Source organism: Thalassophryne amazonica, chromosome 19 (genome assembly GCF_902500255.1).
Source record: "Thalassophryne amazonica chromosome 19, fThaAma1.1, whole genome shotgun sequence".
NCBI lineage: Eukaryota > Metazoa > Chordata > Actinopteri > Batrachoidiformes > Batrachoididae > Thalassophryne > Thalassophryne amazonica.
In genome coordinates this window covers 49,755,963-49,776,383 of record NC_047121.1, presented here as the reverse complement: position 1 = coordinate 49,776,383, position 20,421 = coordinate 49,755,963, and the positions used below count along the sequence as shown (strand labels likewise).

The window sequence follows — 20,421 nt, the reverse complement described above, 5'->3', positions numbered from 1 at the left end:
AGTGGGCAAATGCTCACATTCGCTGGTGTTTGGCACGTTGGAGAGGTGTTCTCTTCACGGATGATGCGAAGGAGATGTGTTGCACTGCATGAGGCATATGGTGGTCACACCAGATACTGACTGGTATTCCCCCCCAATAAAACAAAATCTGCACCTTTCAGAGTGGCCTTTTATTGTGGGCAGTCTAAGGCACACCTGTGCACTAATCATGGTGTCTAATCAGCATCTTGATATGGCACACCTGTGAGGTGGGATGGATTATCTCAGCAAAGAAGTGCTCACTATCACAGATTTAGACTGGTTTGTGAACAATATTTGAGGGAAATGGTGATATTGTGTAGATCTTTGAGTTCATCTCATACAAAATGGGAGCAAAACCAGAAGTGTTGCGTTTATATTTTTGTTGAGTATATATATATATATATATATATATAGACACACACAGTGAGGCAAATAAGTATTTCATCCACTGTCGATTTTGCAAGTTTTCCATCTACAAACAATGGAGAGGTATGTAATTTTTATCGTGCGTACACTTCAACTGTGACAGACAGAATTGAAAGAAAATTATGATTTTTAAATTTTATATATATATATATATATATATATATATATATATATATATATATGTGTGTGTGTGTGTGTGTGTGTGTGTGTGTGTGTGCGTGCGTGTGCGTGGTCCCACAATCGAAACAAGTGCTTACGCTTTATTGTGTTATTATTTTATGAGCATGTTGTATCTATTTTATAAAGTGCCATATAATAATGAAAACAAAGAAACAGTTTCTAGAATCAGTTTGTGCTGAAAAATGATCCGCTAACGGTTAAACGGTGGAGCCGCCTGATCTGATCTCAGATCAGTAGCAGAGGCCGCCTGGAAGACCGACGAACGTCACCAGCGAGAGGGAGGAGTCAGAAAAAAATTCCAAACGCACATCCCGCCTCCAGCTCAGCATGTTCATCCAATCATCCTCCGTCGCTCCGAGCAGCCTTCGTTTTTATTGCTCTGGACCAATGCGGGCTCACCCAATCAGCTGTTTCCTTTGCAGTGACGTCACTAGCTAGCCTGTTCCCTCCAGCAGCTTCATTTTCTGCTCCGCTGTTGTGTTAAAATGGAGGCTGATCTGTCGCCTTGAGTGGATCGCCGTCTTCCTGGTCAAGGTTTATATGTTGACATGCAATAAAGGTGGCGACAGGATGGTTGTGGATGCACCTAATTCTAACGGGCCTTTTCAGCCGGTGGCTCTTATGCACTTCAGAGGTACGTAATGACAAATTATTCTTCCTGTGTTGTTCTGCTCCACTGGTTACTGCTCGGTCAGTCAGCGTTCAAACGCTTGAATTAACAACTAGTTTTTATTTATTTTTGAAAAGCGGCACTCCTCTATGTGAAAGGAATTATTATTTGTTGTGGTTGTGTGGATAATTGTGAGGCGAGGGAGCAACATAAAACCTTGTTTTACTAGCTAGCCGCTCTCTGCCCATCCCCCCTCCAGCCTAGTGATGTCAAAGGAAGTGAGGTCACAGCCAAGGGAAGTGTTTCATGTGTGTACATGTCTAGTTTAACGCACAATCAATATTTGCAGGCCTTTGGGGTGGAAACTGAAGGGGAATTTAATTTTGTTCGTCATTGCTGAGACATGTTTGGCACCTTACAGTAAATCTGGGTACAAACTTCATTCAGATCATAGCTGCTTTGCAGAAGAACCTCCCCCATCTTCAACCTCTGCCAATCAGTGTCAGTTGATGAGCTCCAAAAGTCCTTTCTCAAAACAAGACAAGAAATGAAGTGCCAACTTTGTGTGCTCGTGGTGTGGTAAGGGAGGCACAGCTGCAGTGTTGTAGTAATGTTTTGCGGGACAGTGAACTTTTCCTCTTAATGTGCACACAATGTACTCAGTCATGTTTAAAGGCTCAGCCTGTTACCGCTGTGATGCAGCTCTGGAAGCCTTGGGCTATTATTGATTTCACTCCATTGACCCGCACAAGTGACTGCCTTGAATGGCAGTGCAGTGTTGGTGAACAGTCAAGCTTTGTGTAGTCTCTCTGATTGTCTGGTTGGCCCTTTTCATACCTAGTGTCTCCTTCAGATTGCAATTCCATTTTAAGATGGCCCGCATTCTTGAATGATGACTTCTCTTACTGTCTGTTGTGTCACATTTGGCCTTGTTTTTGAAAATGTGGTGCCACTGCTAAATAAGTTATTGACAGGTCCTTTGAATACTCTTTCAGATGTATGTCCATATTATTTGCATTTTTTGCCTGAAAAAGTAACATTTACCTGTGTGTTGCAGTTCGGGGAAAAGAGTTAGGAGATAGTGTTGTGGGGTTAGGGTTATCCGGATCCTATATATAAAGCGCCTGTTGTGTGGGACTCTGTGCCTCTGTATGTGTGCTCGCTTGCATCACTTATGCCAATTGACCACACAAGAAGCCTTATTATTACAGGTATTTGTCACAAGTAAGTTGTCCATGAGGTCAAAGGACCGTGTTTTTGGTTGTCAACCCAGGGCTGTACAGTGCGAGCGTTTTGCTCGCATATTGCGCCTAAAATTTGATTGTGCGAGGAAAAAAAGAATAAAACGGGCGCACGTGTGCGAAAATGTATTTCAACCCTTTCATTCGCATTTTGCTCCTAAAATAAATACAGTGGTCCCTCGCTATAACGGGGTTCACCTTTCGCGGCCTCGCTGTTTCGCAGATTTTTTTTAGTCCAATTTTGCATGCTTTTTTTTTTTTTTTTTACAGTGCATTGTGTTCCGCAGCCTCATCAAGCAGCCGGTCGCGACACCGCAAAGAGAGAGCACGCACATTGTGTTCTGCGTGTCTGTTTATAAGAATCTTCTCACCCAGAAGATAAAAGAACGCCAACAACTACCCATAACTGTGTTCTACACTCGGAAAAAGACACCTGCTGTGAGGTGTGAGTCAGTGGAAAAAGACGTGACAGTGCAGCGGCGCCAAGACGAAGAGGCGCGATCAGAGGAACTGTGAAATACTGGTCAGTCACTATTAATAATTTATGTGTCCAACCTCGTACGTTGATCGTTAAAATTAAATTCGTTAGTTCTAAAAGCCATCATAATTATTTATAGGAAAACGTTCTATTTTTATTTCTCAAACAAATGTTTGGGCCTGAAAACAGGTTGGTCTTATTTTTCTACTCAGGTTTGAACTTTGAGAGTGTTTACACATGAGAGAAAAGTGAGAAAATGTTCATGCCTGATTGAGAAAAGTGTGTAGTGAGGGGTTTTACAGCTTTAAAACGTCTATAATAATTGTAAAAAGTAACGCTGGCCACTTCGCGGATTTCGCATATCGCAGGCTATTTTTAGAACGTAACTCCCACAATAAACGAGGGACCACTGTATATCCCATAGAGAAAACCATTCCCACATCTGTACAAATCGACAAGAGTCTACAACTTAATATTTCCTTTTTTATCCTTCCCTTGTAAAATGTGACCGAATGGGGAAATGTAGACTCTTGTGATGACGCAGTGACGTCTCAACGCACAAGCTGCACTGATTCGCTACGCTCTGAGTCTTGGCTTGCGACTAGCTTGTGCAGTCAGATAAGCGAGCACTAGCATAGCAGCTACATTTACAACGAAAGGTGCGTGAGGAGACTAGAAAATGATTTTGTCGTACTTTCAAAGGAAACCCAAGGAACCAGGGGAGGGAACCTCGGGAGATGAGGAAAATGGTGAGGAGGATCAGGAGGAGATGGCAACAGGCAGTGAAACTGGCAGTAGGTCTAGAACTACTAGCAAAGTTCAGAAATTCAGATCAGACTGGGTTAAGAGCTTTCCGTGGCTAGTGCATGAGGATAGCATGATGTTTTGCAAATAAAAATAATACAAGAAATACACAGCAAAAAGTAATGAAATGGACAAAAGCAATGATGTAAATAACGATAGAAAAGGAAGTAAAAAACAATGAAATAAATACAACAATTAAATCATATAAAATGTGCATGTGTGTGTGGAAAAGGTACTCTCTGTACAGTATGTGTCTTTGCATTAATAATAAAATTGTATCAAGAAATTTCACAGTGCTCCTAAATTTTTATCTGTGCTCCTAATTTTTTTCATTTAGGAGCACCTGTGCTCCTAGTGAAAAAGCTAAGCGTACAGCCCTGCAACCCTTCATCCAATGAAAGATTTGGGAATCACTTGATCATCAATTCAACACACTCAGGATTCTCACTATGATTTTTTTTTTTTTTTTTTCACGGCGGGGGAGGGGGGCATACCCACACAATGAGTGTTGCAGACACAAGTATTGCAGGAGGGTCCGGGGGCAGCACCCTGAGAAAATGTTTAAATTTATAACCCCTGGAAACACTATTTCTTGCATTTTGAGGGTCACTTTGTGTGTTAACTGGAACATTACAGAACGTGCAACACGTACTTTAAAAAGAAAGAAAAAAAAAAAAAAAACAGAAAAGCCCCCCTATGCTGGTTAAATCACAACATTGGGGCCCAAATCACAGCATAGGGGTCCACTATGCTCAGCTGCGCTGGCAAGAACCCTGAAATTATTAAAGTTAATTTAACTTTGAAGCTTAAGAGATTTAAGAGCATTGCTGGTCTCTCTCTAAATGGTATATAGACTGCATTTATATAGCACTTTCCATTTGCATCAGGTGCTCAAAGCGCTTTACAAATAATGCCTCACATTCACCCCAATGTGAGTGTGCTGCCATACAAGGTACTCACTACACATCAGGAGCAACTAGGGGATTAAAGACCTTGCCCAAGGGCCCTTAGGTATTTTCCGGTCAGGCCGAGATATGAACCGAGGGTCCTCTGGTCTCAAGCCCAACGCTTTGACCACAAGACCATCATCTCCCCTGCTCTGGCTCCTAATCCAACATAGTGGAAAATGCTCTGAAACAGCAGCCTTTCTGTGTAAATCTAAGATTTTTCCATATATTGTGCAAAAGATGGTGAAAATTAAACACTTCTAAAATGAAAAACACAGATTTGGTAACCCGATAACACCACTGGAGTGACTTAAAGACATTTCATGCACGTCGGCATCACATATTGCATCAAGGTAACTTCTGGGGCCTCATGTACAAAGACTTGTGTGGATTTCCTACTGAAACATGGCATGCTCCAAAACCCAGAAACTGGCGTAAGCACAAAAAATTTAGATGTATCAATGGGTTCATATGCATGGATCCAAGCATGTTCCTTTTGTACATCCCAATCAACGTGGAATTGAGCACACATGCCGGACTACCAAACACCTCCCTGTCCTCTGAATATGCAAATTTCTGTAAATAGTTTGGTTGTGTTATTTGCCAGTACCGTAAGTGTGGAGTGTCGTATGTTTGACTTCTGTCATTGTCTCTGTGTTGTCGTGTGTAATAATTAAAACACTTGTAGAGGCAGCGAGAAAAAAACAAAAGATGTGTCGCTTTGCTCTGACTTGAGCTGAAACCACTTAATTTCTGCATCAAGCACAGGACGCAAACAAAAATTAAACATGTTTAATTTTGGCGTCCGATTTGCTCCATCCTTTGCGCCCCTCCCGCTGTTGTGGCGTCAAGCTGCATTATCTCGGCACTGAGTTGCTTCCACGCTGCGTCATCATGACAACACATGATGCAACCGGGAGCAGCCCCGGTGTGAAAGGGGCTTTACGGACCCAGACAGGAAGAGGCTGACACATCAGAGGAGGAGTTTTAAGGTTGATATAAGACTGACTTTTGGTTGTGCAAGTAACTTTTTTTTTTGGTGCAAGTAAATTTTTGTTACTAGCACCAATGCAAGTAGGTTAAAAAATTTCGACCCCTGAGTAAAAAGATAGGTGTGCAGTGTCTGACCAGTGTTGCCAGATGTACGACAATTATCGTATTTGTACGATTAGTTTTGCCCTCTGTACAGTGTACGATCAATAATGGGAAAAAATCCAAAATGTATGATAATTTCAGCTGCTTGCCCAAACACGCATCTCTCTCTGACACCCAAGAATCATTTTGCAGGCGTTGCACTCAGGTGGCATCAAAGACACACCACACACAGGGCTGCTGCGAACTTTGGCCGGCCCGGGACAAAGTCATTTGAAAGCCCACCCCCTCTCCATACAAAGTAATGAGTTCCCATCCAATCTCTGCCGTGACAGGAAGATTCCCCAACCAACATCATCTTTTTTTTTTTTTTTTTTCGAAACTTTATTTCAGCAAATGCAATAACAAAGGAACAAAACACAAGAGCAAATAAAAAAAAAAAAAAAAGTTCAAGTTCCTTATGGAGGTGTCAACATTTTTTCTGTGTTCAACAAAATCTGCACAAGTGGCCATGGCATCGGATGACGACAGCGACCTCGAGGTTGAATTCGACTGTTTCTAGTCTGGTAATTAACACATTTGTGTTCCTTCACAGAAAAATAAATCTTTCTAGTCTGGTAGTGCATTTGTGTTCTTTTTGTGCCATAGTTTCCCCATTACTATAGGGATCTTGTGAATTACTGTTTAAAAATGTGACATAAAATTCTTTGGAAATTAAAAAAAAAAGCGCTAAAATAGCTACATTGTATGCGTTTTGTTTGTGTACGATAATTTATCCCAAAATACGATAATTTTGAGGTTTTGGTACGATAGTTGCATATTTCATATCTGGCAACACTGTGTCTGACCGTGTGTGATATTCACAACGTCACACATGTTTATTGGGCTGTGCAGTATCACTTGAGGGTGGGAACTAAAGGTTTAAAATATTTATTTTATCTATATATGTATATATATGCTATGCAATAATCCTACATCCAGTGACAGCCCTCGTCTGTCCCCATCAGAAACACAGCACTTTCTCTGAGTTTTTGGGCAAATTACACGGCAAAGTGACGATGTAGTGGAAAGCGGGCATCTGTTGCGTTTGTTTATGAGCCAGAGCTCAAACATGCTGAGGCGGTTGTGCAGGCAATACACCGCAGCTACTCTGGCTAGGTCTGTAGGCTAACACTTACCAACACGACCTCCTCCCATTTGCCTTGTCTTCCCTTCTCCACTGGGAACTGGGGGAAAAAAAAACCCCTGTACTTTTCACCACTCCTTTGGTGATAGCAGCCGAAAACAAGACAGTACACCATTTTTCCATGTTAAGTGATGCTGTTTGTATTGCGCACTGGCAGGCTGTCCCTGGAACTGGTCAAATCCCGCCATATCATGTAGGGGTTCAAATGAGACTGTGCTGCCCTATTGACAAATACTGAACACAGGGTGACAGTTGGGGTCCTGTTAAGAAGCTCTCCAGTTTCACCATCAAGAAAAAGAAAACATATTTGAATGTGCACATGCCCAAATGTGCCCGTGTGGGTTATCGCTAGGAACAGTTACATGCTTAGTAATACGCAGATGCATTCGGGGTCAGTTGTGCTTCAGACATATGTTCCGAGTGCATCCGTACCGCTCCAGTATGCTACAGTGGAGTGAGTCAGACAGAGCGAGAGAGAGGTGATGCTTCATGTTAACCCCCCCAAATATGCTGAGCCATTCTCCCTCCCGCCCCACCCACATGCTCTGTTCCAAATACTGCTTAGCATTTTGATTTTAACTTCTCCAGGTAGGATCTCTCTCTTTATCCTCTTTTCCATCACTTCTTTATCCATCCACAGATTAAAGGAAATAAACATAAATACAAAAAAAAAAAAATACAAGCATCAAAACATGCAAATTAAGTTTTCTTAGCGGTAAGTGGATTTGACCTCCAACTTGAGGCTAAGCGTAGCCCACTGTGAGGCAGTCATCTCTCCGCTCCACCAACTGCTGTTGCCAGTGTGCTAGCTCTTGAGGTGGGTGAGGTATAAACGTTGCTTTGTGTTGCACCTTGTTATGACTTGTGCTGTACAAATTAATTGAATTGAATCTCCCGCAACAAGGACCAATCTGGCTGGTTTGAAAAAATGCTGTCTTGATACAACCCCTGGCAAAAATTATGGAATCACCGGCCTCAGAGGATGTTCATTCAGTTTAATTTTGTAGAAAAAAAGCAGATCACAGACATGACACAAAACTAAAGTCATTTCAAATGTCAACTTTCTGGCTTTAAGAAACACTATAAGAAATCAAGAAAAAAAGATTGTGGCAGTCAGTAACGGTTACTTTTTTAGACCAAGCAGAGGAAAAAAATATGGAATCACTCAATTCTGAGGAATAAATTATGGAATCACCCTGTAAATTTTCATCCCCAAAATTAGCACCTGCATCAAATCAGATCTGCTCGTTAGTCTGCATCTAAAAAGGAGTGATCACACTTTGGAGAGCTGTTGCACCAAGTGGACTGACATGAATCATGGCTCCAACACGAGAGATGTCAATTGAAACAAAGGAGAGGATTATCAAACTCTTAAAAGAGGGTAAATCATCACGCAATGTTGCAAAAGATGTTGGTTGTTCAGTCAGCTGTGTCTAAACTCTGGACCAAATACAAACAACATGGGAAGGTTGTTAAAGGCAAACATACTGGTAGACCAAGGAAGACATCAAAGCGTCAAGACAGAAAACTTAAAGCAATATGTCTCAAAAATCGAAAAATGCACAACAAAACAAATGAACGAATGGGAGGAAACTGGAGTCAACGTCTGTCACCGAACTGTAAGAAACCGCCTAAAGGAAATGGGATTTACATACAGAAAAGCTAAACGAAAGCCATCATTAACACCTAAACAGAAAAAAACAAGGTTACAATGGGCTAAGGAAAAGCAATTGTGGACTGTGGATGACTGGATGAAAGTCATATTCAGTGATGAATCTCGAATCTGCATTGGGCAAGGTGATGATGCTGGAACTTTTGTTTGGTGCCGTTCCAATGGGATTTATAAAGATGACTGCCTGAAGAGAACATGTAAATTTCCACAGTCATTGATGATATGGGGCTGCATGTCAGGTAAAGGCACTGGGGAGATGGCTGTCATTACATCATCAATAAATGCACAAGTTTATGTTGATATTTTGGACAATTGAAAGGATGTTTGGGGATGATGAAATCATTTTTCAAGATGATAATGCATCTTGCCATAGAGCAAAAACTGAAAACATTCCTTGCAAAAAAGACACATAGGGTCAATGTCATGGCATAGGATAAATATCAAGGAGCAGATCTGATTTGATGCAGGTGTTAGTTTTGGGGATGAAAATTTACAGGGTGATTCCATAATTTTTTCCTCAGAATTGAGTGATTCCATATTTTTTTCCTCTGCTTGGTCTGAAAAAAGTAACAGTTACTGACTGCCACAATCTTTTTTCTTGATTTCTTATAGTGTTTCTTAAAGCCAGAAAGTTGCCATTTGAAATGACTTTAGTTTTGTGTCATGTCTGTGATCTGCTTTTTTTCTACAAAATTAAACAACTGAATGAACATCCTCCGAGGCCGGTGATTCCATAATTTTTGCCAGGGGTTGTATATAAACTGTAAAATCCTGTACATAAACATCAAAAACATTCATTTACTCACATGAGAGTACGTTTTTGATGATGAATGGGGATAGACTGTGTTTTGGATGAAGCTTGCTCTTGTTAATTGTGTTTTCCATTGTGTTTGCTTGTTGTTGCAGTGACTGCCCTGATGGCTGTCAAAAGCTTTATTGAAATTACCAGTAATAACAGCTCATTTATTTAGGCGCTCAGCTCTGGAATTCGTAGCTTCTACAGTAATCAAGATAAATTGGCTGACTTGTGACCCTGCACAACTCTGTGTGCCTGTGTGTTCTTGCTAAATCTCCATTATTTCTCAGTAGGACACTTCGCTTCTCGCCTAAGTTTACTTAGTTTCAAGAAGGTCTTTGTGTGTTATCCTTCTATCCCATAGCCTTTGTGTTCAAAGGTCAAGTCATACAAGCCGTGCATTCCGAGGATCACAAAAATGAAGCAAATGCACGAAAAATAAAGTCCCAAACACGGTCATCATCTTTATCAAAAGCAGTAAGTCGCAGTATTAATAGTCACAGTTTATTTCTGAATTATATTTCTAAAATTACAGGAACAGTTCGGCTGTGTTGCCTTCGTAAACATTACACAAACCAAAACGAACGCACAAAAAATAAATGAAGAATAAAGTCCCAAACACGGTCATAATCTTTTAACAAAACTCAACATTATTTATATAGCACTTTAAAACAACCGCAGTTGAAAACAGTGCTGTACATACAGACATAAAACAATTAAAAGCAATCAAATAACTAAGAACAGTTGTTTCATTGTTTTTAAAACAACTGTTCTTAAAACACTAAAAGAAAAACAGAGCCTCATGCGAAGTTGAAAGCCAGGGAGTAAAGGCCCTGTCACACCTTGACTATTTAGCCAGCGTATGCCGACCGTTTAAAAACGGCATGCTGTCGTACGAGGTCTGTTAGAAAAGTATCCGACCTTATTATTTTTTTCAAAAACCATATGGATTTGAATCACGTGTGATTACATCAGACATGCTTGAACCCTCGTGGGCATGCGAGAGTTTTTTCACGCCTGTCGGTTACGTCATTCGCCTGTGGGCAGTCTTTGAGTGAGGAGTCGCCCACCCTCTCGTCGATTTTTCATTGTTTAGGAATGGCTCAGAGACTGCTGCTTTGTTTGATCAAAATTTTTTCAAAAACTGTAAGGCACAACTGAGTGGACACCATTCGATAAATTCAGCTGGTTTTCGGTAAAAATTTTAACGGCTGACGAGAGATTTTGGTCTTGTAGTGTTGCTTTAAGGACAGCCCACGACGCCTGATGGCGATCTGCGCTTCGAGGCAGCGTCTCGCCGTTTCAAGTTGCAAACTTCCCCATTTCAGGCTCTGTTGACCCAGGAAGTCGTCAGAGAACAGAGAACTTTCAGAAGAAGTCGGCATGAGGAGTTTATTTGAACATTTTGTAATGAAAGAACGAGCGGGCAGAGTCGCATGTCGGGCCAGTCCCATGTCGGGCCAGACCCGACTGCGGGGGGTCGCGACAGGAAAAACACCTCCGTTGGAAACCTTAACGGGCAAGTTGGAACATGCCCAAGCTGTTAAACAATTTCTCAGTTACTCACTTGTTGAAAGCCATCAAAAGCCGCCTGAATTTTACAAATGGTTTTCAACACGGAGGTGTTTTTCCTGTCGCCGCGCACACAGATTCGCCGAGTCGTCACAGAAACGACTCGGCGAATTTGCGCGCACGTCTTTCATTACAAACTGTCCTTAAACAGTGGAATGTCCGCATAAAGTCCTCATGCCGACCTCTTCTGAATCTTCTGTTCTCTCACGACGTCCTGGGTGAATTAAGCCTTAAATTAGGATGTTTTCAGCTCGAAACAGGCCGACGACGGCGCCTGGAAACGCTGCGTGACGTCCCGCTCCGTGGGAAGTCCTTACAGCGACAGAAACACCCCATAATCTCTCATCAGGCGTTAAACGTTTCACCGAAAACCAGCTAAATTTCTCGAATAGTGTCCACTCGGATATTCCTCACAGGTCCAGAAAAAACTTTGATAAAGCAACGCGCGCCATCTCGAGCAGCGGGTGAAACAAAGGAATTCAGCCGAGAGGGCTGGACCACATCTCACTCAAGGCCTGCTGACAAGGAAATGACGCCACCGACGCGTGAAAAAACTCACGCATGCGCAAGAGGGTTCAAGCATGATTGGTGTAATCGCACGTCATTCAAATCCATATAGTTAATGGTCGGTACTGCAACGTGTGGTGCACGTCAGAAACAGAATAAAACATTATTTTATTTTTTATTTTAATTTTGTATCATGGTGGACCTTTTTCATTGTGTACAGAATGCTGATGAGTGGACAGGCTGTGGAAAATGCTGCCATGAATGAATGGAGGGCTGTGACAGCAGCTCAGCTGATCAGTCCTGAGTAATGAAAACATGTAAAGCGCCAATCAACCGCGATCAGGTGTGATCAGAATGACATGCTGTGTGATCTGTTGGTGTTGTGATCGCCGACAGCCATGGCACTTTAAATGTTTAAACAGTGTATTAATCAGGTGTGATCACCCTGATCGATTGATCAGGTCATCTAATGATCACAAAAGTTAATTCATCACAGTGCTTCTGTGTGATCAGAGCGCGACATGGGCATCCTCTGAGAAACGCACCTGCAGCTGGAAAAAACACAGAGGGACTTGCTTTAAAAAGCTGCGTTTCCAGCCATGAATTAAAGGATTTTTTCCAAGGTCCTTTTCAAAAATCAAGAGCTTTATATGGATTCATGTCCGTCTGATGGTGAATTGGACTGAAATGAACAGGTCATATTTTATATTTTTCTGTGTGTGAATGAAACGGTCATTCTGCATACAGACAGCAGCTTTCAGCCAATCGGTGGCCAGCATTAATGGACGGATGAGTAAATTGCAAGAAACATCTGCCAACAATCACATAACTTACCTGAAACTAGGGCTGCAGCTATTGAATATTTTTGGAATCGAATATTCTATCGATTATTTTATCAATTAATCGAGTAATTGAATAAAAAGTACCTTTTGTGTTTTTAAACAGTATCAGTAGTGGCAGGGCTTTCTCTAAGCAGTGGCACAATGTTGCTGTGCCATCATGCAGATTTTTAAGCTTTTTTCTAATCATTAAACATGACATTTAAAGTGTGCGTCCTTTCGCTTCATCTGCGGAGGTGGCGGCTAGTGGAGGAAAACATGTTTATATATATATATATATATATTAGGGGTGTCGGAAAAAATCGATTCACGTCCAAAATGTCCAAGAATCGATTTTTAAAAAGCATTTTTTTTAAAACATTTTCTTGCTTACTCGCTGCGTGTACCGTTTGTCAGGCAACAGCTTCCGTACTACAGCATCCCCGCGAGGGGGGTAGTCCGGCGTGCTTCAAACACTCGTGAGCTGCAGAGTTCAGTGGCTGTAGCTTAGCATGGTGGACGAAGAGCTAATTCAGCCAGCACCGTCTTTGCTGAAGGCAAATGTTTGGGCGCATTTTGGATTTTATTATTTGCTGCGTAAGAAGGAGCTTGATATGACTTATGCAGTGTGCAAAATCTGCAAAATGAAAGTCAAGTACTTCGGAAACACTTCAACTCCGCAAGCCCACATGCTACGCTATGACCCGGAGCTAAAAGGAGCGGAGTAGCGGTATCTGCCGACTACTGACCAGCGCTTCGCTAAACTGCCAGCCAACTCCGAATGAGCAAAGCAGATAAGTAAATTTACACCTAGAATCACTTGAGTAACCTTGTAAAGCTGCATTTTCTTAAACATAAACATTTTTAAGTAATATAACTATTTCTCAGAGCTCTCTGAATCGAAAGTCGATTCTGAATCGAATCGTCACCCCAAGAATCGGGATTGAATTGAATCATGAGTTGTTGAACGATTCACATCCCTAATACAACCCCTGGCAAAAATTATGTAATCACCGGCCTCGGAGGATGTTCATTTAGTTGTTTAATTTTGTAGAAAAAAAGCAGATCACAGACATGACACAAAACTAAAGTCATTTCAAATGGCAACTTTCTGGCTTTAAGAAACACTATAAGAAATCAAGAAAAAAATTGTGGCAGTCAGTAACGGTTACTTTTTTAGACCAAGCAGGGGGAAAAAATATGGAATCACTCAATTCTGAGGAAAAAATTATGGAATCATGAAAAACAAAAGAATGCTCCAACACATCACTAGAATTTTGTTGCTCCACCTCTGGCTTTTATAACAGCTTGCAGTCTCTGAGGCATGGACTTAATGAGTGACAAACAGTACTCTTCATCAATCTGGCTCCAACTTTCTCAAATTGCTGTTGCCAGATCAGCTTTGCAGGCTGGAGCCTTGTCATGGAACATTTTCTTCAAGTTCCACCAAAGATTTTCAATTGGATTAAGATCCGGACTATTTGCAGGCCATGACATTGACCCTATGTGTCTTTTTGCAAGGAATGTTTTCAGTTTTTGCTCTATGGCAAGATGCATTATCATCTTGAAAAATGATTTCATCATCCCCAAACATCCTTTCAATTGATGGGATAAGAAAAGTGTCCAAAATATCAATGTAAACTTGTGCATGGACCTTTGTCAGGATTTTTAAACTGTTGAAAAATTTGAACGAAGGGCAACGAAAACCTCAATTTGTCTGTTTTGTTTTGCTGTCATTCTTGATGTTTTTTTTTAATCGTTTGTTTAGTTTTTGTAACGTTATTGTTTAATTTGACTTCGTTGGAGCAGCTGAACGTTTTCACACAGTGCAGAAGCCGGTCTGTGAGCGCTGAGGCTGCTGCTACTTCACGTACCGTTGGAAATTACAGGACAAACAGCCTGCTTGCTTGGATTTCTTTTTATCTGTGTGGGGGGGAGCTTCAATGGGCTCAGGCACCTTACATAGGCCAGAATTAATTTTTTGTGTGGATATAATTAATTATTTTGCCCCAAGCAACTGTTGAATTTGAAACAACAAAGTTGTGTAATTTCCAACGGTACTTGAATGCAGCATCAGCGGCAGATGCAACTCCTGCGTGTTCCTACTATTTTGTATTAGATATAACAATATGAGTGTAGGAATGATAATCCAGTCCTTCTGTACATGTGGCAACCGGTAGAACGAATCAAAATGATATAAAGAGCTGTTCTGGAAGGAAGAATTCACGTTGTGGATCAGTGATCAGCTGGTGGAATAACCACATGTGAGTCAGTGTGCGCGTTCACATGCACTGATTAATTTACTGCTCTGATATATTCAATCATCTTTACACATTTATTCTCCTTTTTGACAGTTTTGTGTTATAAATCAATATATATGGCTTAGAACATAATACAGTGATGCAGCACAGCACACTTTTTTTTCTTCTTTTTTTTTTAATTGGAGAGACAGAGTGTGCAGCATGTCGACAGACAGTGAGGATTCTGATGATGAAGGAGATGATCCACTTTTGTTCTGGACGAGGAAACAGCAGGTGGTCATCCACCGACGTGGACACAGATCTCCACAGCTTCTGTTTGCAGTTTCTCCAGGACTCTGGCGCTCTGAGCTCCGTCCCAGTACCGAGTCCTGGAACTCAGAGATGCAGACACACACTGCTCCAGCTGTGGCTCAAGGCGTGTTTCATTTAAAGCGTCAAGATCGTTAGCTTCGGTTTTCTTAAGTTCCTCTTTCGTCCCTTTTGCGCTCTTGCTTCGCAAGACTGTTCGGTGATAAAAGCTCTTTCATCCACCTTGTCTCAATGAATTGTGATGTTTTTTTTTTTTTACTTTTTCCCTTCGTTCAGGAATTGTCGTGTGCCATGTGACTGGGCCATAATGTGTACACACTAACACCGTATACCAAATAGTTGACAAGATCTGGCAAGGTAATCCTCGTCTGTCTGGGAACGCTTCCTCGTCCGAGCACTGTTCTTCTTTTCTGATCGTGTACGGGTCCTTATTGGCAATTTCAGCAATTTTATGTAAATACCTCGCTTTGCAAATGGGATTCAATGTGTCACGATTAGGGATGGGTATTGATAAGATGTTATCTATCAATGCTATTATTGATTCTGCTTATTTATCCGATGCCTTATCGATTCCCTTATCGATACCTCATGAATTTTGTACTAAAAGTAGGCTTTACAGGTTTTCTATGTATTTCATTGAGTCTTAAAGTAAATAAAAATATGAAATTGGTCACTGTGTCCTTGATCTCTGGACATAAATAAAAATAAAAGTGTTTCACTTTGAGGTTATTAATTCAGACTGGATTCTATCATTCTAACTTGACTCGTCAGAGAGCCGTGCAACGTTTGGAGCTGTGTGAACAGAACGGAGGATGATTCTCGTTTCTTTCTCCCAACAAGACAGGAGTCCCAGTTAGTAACTTTAATCCGCACAAACGTGACTCACGATTGACATATTCAGGGATGAAAGTGATGAAAAACAAAAAAACCTGAAACCCAAAATTACCCCCTAACATCACCCACACGAAAATGTTTCAATTCTAGAAGCTCTGAAATGTAATCTGGCACTATTGATAAACTGTAGTGAGTGCAGCATCCATTTAGTGAGGGGGAAAAAAAAAACTTATTCAAATTCATTCCAGTAGTATTCTGCTCTTAGTACGATGCAGCAGTTTTCCAGTTTGGCAGATGGTTCTGGAGGAAATCACTGAAGAAATTAACAAATTGAAAATATGGTTTGACTGAAACAAACTGTCATTAAACTTAAGACAGGGATGAAAGGAAGGTGTAAGAGTCACTAGGTGTTCACAGGAAACACTTATTTATTTCTGTATGTATTTATTTATTTATGTTCATTGTTAGTTGCTTTTATATTTTCTGTTGTTTCTATTCAGGTTCTTTTTCTCTTTCTCTAAAATTGTATATAATAATCATTAGATTAATATATAAACAAAAATACATTTAAGAAATATTACAATTTGAAAACAAATGCACCCGAACGTGATGACAGCTGCAACAGCTTAATGCTAACTTTTAACATTGAAAATGCCATAGACATGCTAACGCGTTAGCATCGCTCCCGTTTTTAAGTTATAAAATACATCTATCAACTGTTTCAGAAGACCATAACAGGTCGGTTTAACATAGAAAAGGTAAATAATACTCACAGACGTATGCTCTTTAGGGTTTTAGCGGAGGAAAATTAAGCGAAAGAAAGAAGCATTGCTTCAAGCTGCGAACCACTGCTTCGATTGGTTCAAGGTTCAAAGCAAAGCCGCGCTGCAGAAAAGTTGATAAAGGACCCGCTGCAGGGTCTGTAATCAATGTAGAGAAATGATAATTTTCCTGACAAACACCCCCCAAACAACGGCCACTCTGAAGGACCGATAACAGAATCGTTAAGCACAACGCTTGTTGATGTCGGTGGATCGAATCATTTCTTAACGATACCCGAAAGGAACCGGTTCTCGATACCCATCCCTAGTCACGATATATTGGGTTTTTCCTTCTTGCTATTTTTATCCTGCTTTAACATCAACATTATCGTGGCGACGTCACTGATCTATTATATAGAGATCATTGACAAAGAAAGTTGACTCACAACGTGGCGGACTGTGGAATTGTGGGAACTCCGTGACGTCATCGGATATCTGTCTATAGTCACTCCCCACGGCGAGCAGGCAGTGGATGAAACTGTTTGTTTTTGTTTTTTGTTTTTTTTTTACAAACACGCTGCTTCCCTTTAAATGTGCAGTAAGCTATTTCAGATGATCACCGTGGACCATCTTTCTCCTAAAATGCTTTAATTTACTCTGTCGTGTTGGAAAGCGGTAGCTTTTGTGCTTAAATGGATTAGCGCATGTTCTAGTCTTGTTCTTTTTTTTTGTTTGTTTTTTTTCCTGGGGATGTTACAGTGCCACACACATGTCTGGGATATGTATTACAATGTTAATCAAAGCTTCAAGGCACAGAATTTGCCTTGAACATTTTTTGTAATCAAATTATTCAAGTTACTCAACTGTTAGGGCTGTCACAATTATTACAATATTCGTCAATCGCGATTATTTTTCATATTCGCAATTATTTTTCATATTCGCGATTACCGTGAATTATTTATTTTATCCACAAAGCATAAAACGACTCAGAATCTGACGTTATTATGCTGCAGCTTCGCTCTCATCTTAAGGCGGGACAATAACATGGAGGCTGAGGAGCGATCCGTCCTGCCGTTTGGATAAGACGGCCGATTAAAACAGTGGCCGTCTTCTTCAAAAGCCGTCTAAAATGCGGAGCTGTGTGCGTGTGTGTGCACGCGCAGAGTCAATAGGCTGCAGACTGCGAGGGAGGGGGTGCGTGAGGGAAATTCCTGAATGGAAGCACAACATGTTACACTCTGAGAACCATCAGGGCGCAGCAAGCGCGGAGCAGAGAGAGGATTTTAACCCGAGTGAACATGTTAAAAAAACAAAACGTGAAGCTTTTACTTCTCTCTGAACTTTCTCTAAAGGTGTGATTCTGCCGTTACCGTCCTGTTCACACCATGTGCACGTGGTATGCTGAATTTATGAGATGAAATAAATGGTCAAATAGCTTTAAAAACATATTTAAAAATGAGAATATATGAATGAACTGAGCCACACAAAAAAAAACCTTGACATGAAGAAGCTGTGGTGATGTTCAGACACACAGATCACAAAAAGCAGGTGAGAACTCTGAACTTTAACAGCTGTTATTTTCCAAAGGTATTTATTTGTTCAATCTTCAATCAGAGCTTAATGTAGTGTTTAAGCACAAAACGTGACTGATGAGAAGAAACAATTTCAGAAATGCAACAGAAACAACCACAAATCAGAAAAAGTTGGGACTGTATGTAAAATGAAAATAAAAATAAAAATGTTGCACCATTCCCAGTTTCTCCACTCGCAGAAGCGAAACGTTCTTCCAGAGTTGTGTAATTATACTACAATAGTAGAATATAAAGAAGGGGGGAAAAAAGAAAAAAGACAATATATTCGTCAATCACAATTATTTATCGGACAATTATTCGTCTCCAGAAATTCCTAATCGTGACAGCCCTACTAATTGTTTCAGCTCTAGGTGCAACACAGTTTAATTTCCTGTTTGTTGCTGTCTCTATTAGTGACTGGCTGCCTCATATTTCTTTATCATTCTGTTTTAACTCTTATCCTTGACACTTAGCTGTCCCCTTCTTTCTTTTGTGTCCTGCCCCTCTTGGACATGGCTGCTGTTTTCTCAGCAGCTGTATTTACTCACAGCACTTCTTTCATTTGTCCTTTGACTCTATTCTGCGCTTAGTTTACCTTTTTTCTGCCTCACATTTTCCCTCTGTCTCCTCAGATGTGGCCCCTACAGAGCAGGAAAAACTCTTCATCCAGAAGCTACGGCAGTGCTGCGTTCTTTTTGACTTTCTGTCGGACCCACTGAGTGACCTAAAATGGAAGGAAGTGAAGCGGGCGGCGCTGAGTGAAATGGTGGAGTACATCACCCACAACAGGAACGTTATCACAGAACCCATCTATCCAGAGGTTGTGCACATGGTCAGTATATCTGAGGATTATGTTTGTTGGCTAAATTGAAGCTCGGGATGAAGGTTGAACCCACTGTTGAAAATACCGCCTCTTTAACAGTGGGGCTGAAAGCCATGGTTCCTGTGTTAGTATGTGGTTCTGGTGCTACGTGTGACCGGTATAGACTTGACCTGCTATTTGACCAAGCCTTCTGTGTCTGTATCATTGTGCAGTCCTGCTAACCTTCATCTCTCTCTACTTCATTAACCTATACTATCTGACAGGATTTTGAAAACATTTTATTTTTTGCTGGTTGTTTTGTGTTGCACTCTACATGTCCTACTTAGCACAACACGTGTCTGATCTGGCCATATTTGCAGGTGTCAGTTGTATTTATTAATCTGTGCAATGACATGAACATGTTTTCTTTAGACGAAATGTGTTGTACCTGTGGGGTAGGGATGAGTGATATACAGAAATTCTACATAAGAAATAACTCAAACATGAATGTCACATCGGCAGCACGGTGGCTTAGTGGTTAGCACTGTTGCCTCACAGCAGTGGTGGGCACAGCTAACCAAAAAGTTAGCGTCAATAACGTAATCAGCTAACAATTTCTCTTTTTATAAATACATTTGCTGAAGATCTAAGGGTTTAACCCTTTGGGGCCAACGCCGTTATATACGATGGCTGAGACCAAGCTTTGCTAAATTATAAATAACTTTTTAATGATATGAGATAAACTTTTTTTTTTTGCTGAAAAGCTAACTCTGTGGACTTTCGAACCACCGTCCACCATCTTTGTACTCCTCATAGCTGTGTGATGATGTGAGCAATGTGAGTGTCCAATCGGAATTGGTTCACCGTCACATGGTGTTCCAAAATCCAGTCATAGGGCACATTCACCTCACGTGACACACCAAAGATTGTTTTTAGGAATGATGTGTTACTAGTTGGCCCGTTTGAATGGCCCCCTGGCTGCACCAATGCGCCCTGCGCCATTACGCACAGTGAAAGTGAGCAGATGGAAAGCCTCTCATACAATCTTACGTGGTGAAACAGTGTGTGAGTATCAGGATTGCTCCACTAGTTTTCCTGTGAATGTTACTGTATAAGCCTCTGGCAAGCTTTCTCGCTCCGGCGTAAAGCACTGTTTACCATATCAATGGAATGAGGGGGAAGGGGCCACTCCTCAGACTGAATGAGCCTCGAAGTGTGAATGTTGCTTTCAGAGCAGGAGAGATCAAACACACAGTCAGCTTCAGAGAATTACAACCACTGGCAAAAATTATGGAATCGCCGGCCTCGGAGGAAGTTCATTCAGTTAATTTTGTAGAAAAAAAGCAGATCACAGACATGACACAAAACTAAAGTCATTTCAAATGGTAACTATCTGGCTTTAAGAAACACTATAGACCCTGTGCAAATGACGTCACGAAACTTCTGTTCCGCCTTGTTGGAGGACAAACAAGACGCACACACTACAGACGCACACTAGCTAGCTGCAGATATTTGCGATAAAATGCTGAGTTT

The 20,421-nt window shown here is 41.1% G+C and overlaps 1 protein-coding gene across 5 annotated transcripts in view; it reads left to right on the top strand.

Moving 5' to 3' along the window:
* LOC117532127 (serine/threonine-protein phosphatase 2A 56 kDa regulatory subunit gamma isoform) overlaps positions 1–20,421 on the top strand; it is a 70,021-nt gene that overhangs the window by 26,802 nt on the left and 22,798 nt on the right. For 3 of the 5 annotated variants that reach the window (XM_034195406.1, XM_034195405.1, XM_034195408.1), the window contains exon 4: positions 18,719–18,918. In XM_034195406.1, the coding sequence (XP_034051297.1) occupies positions 18,719–18,918 (200 nt within the window). Of the gene's footprint in view, positions 1–1,062; positions 1,262–18,718; positions 18,919–20,421 lie in introns of those variants that run through there. The other 2 variants (XM_034195409.1, XM_034195407.1) reach the window with 2 other exon arrangements.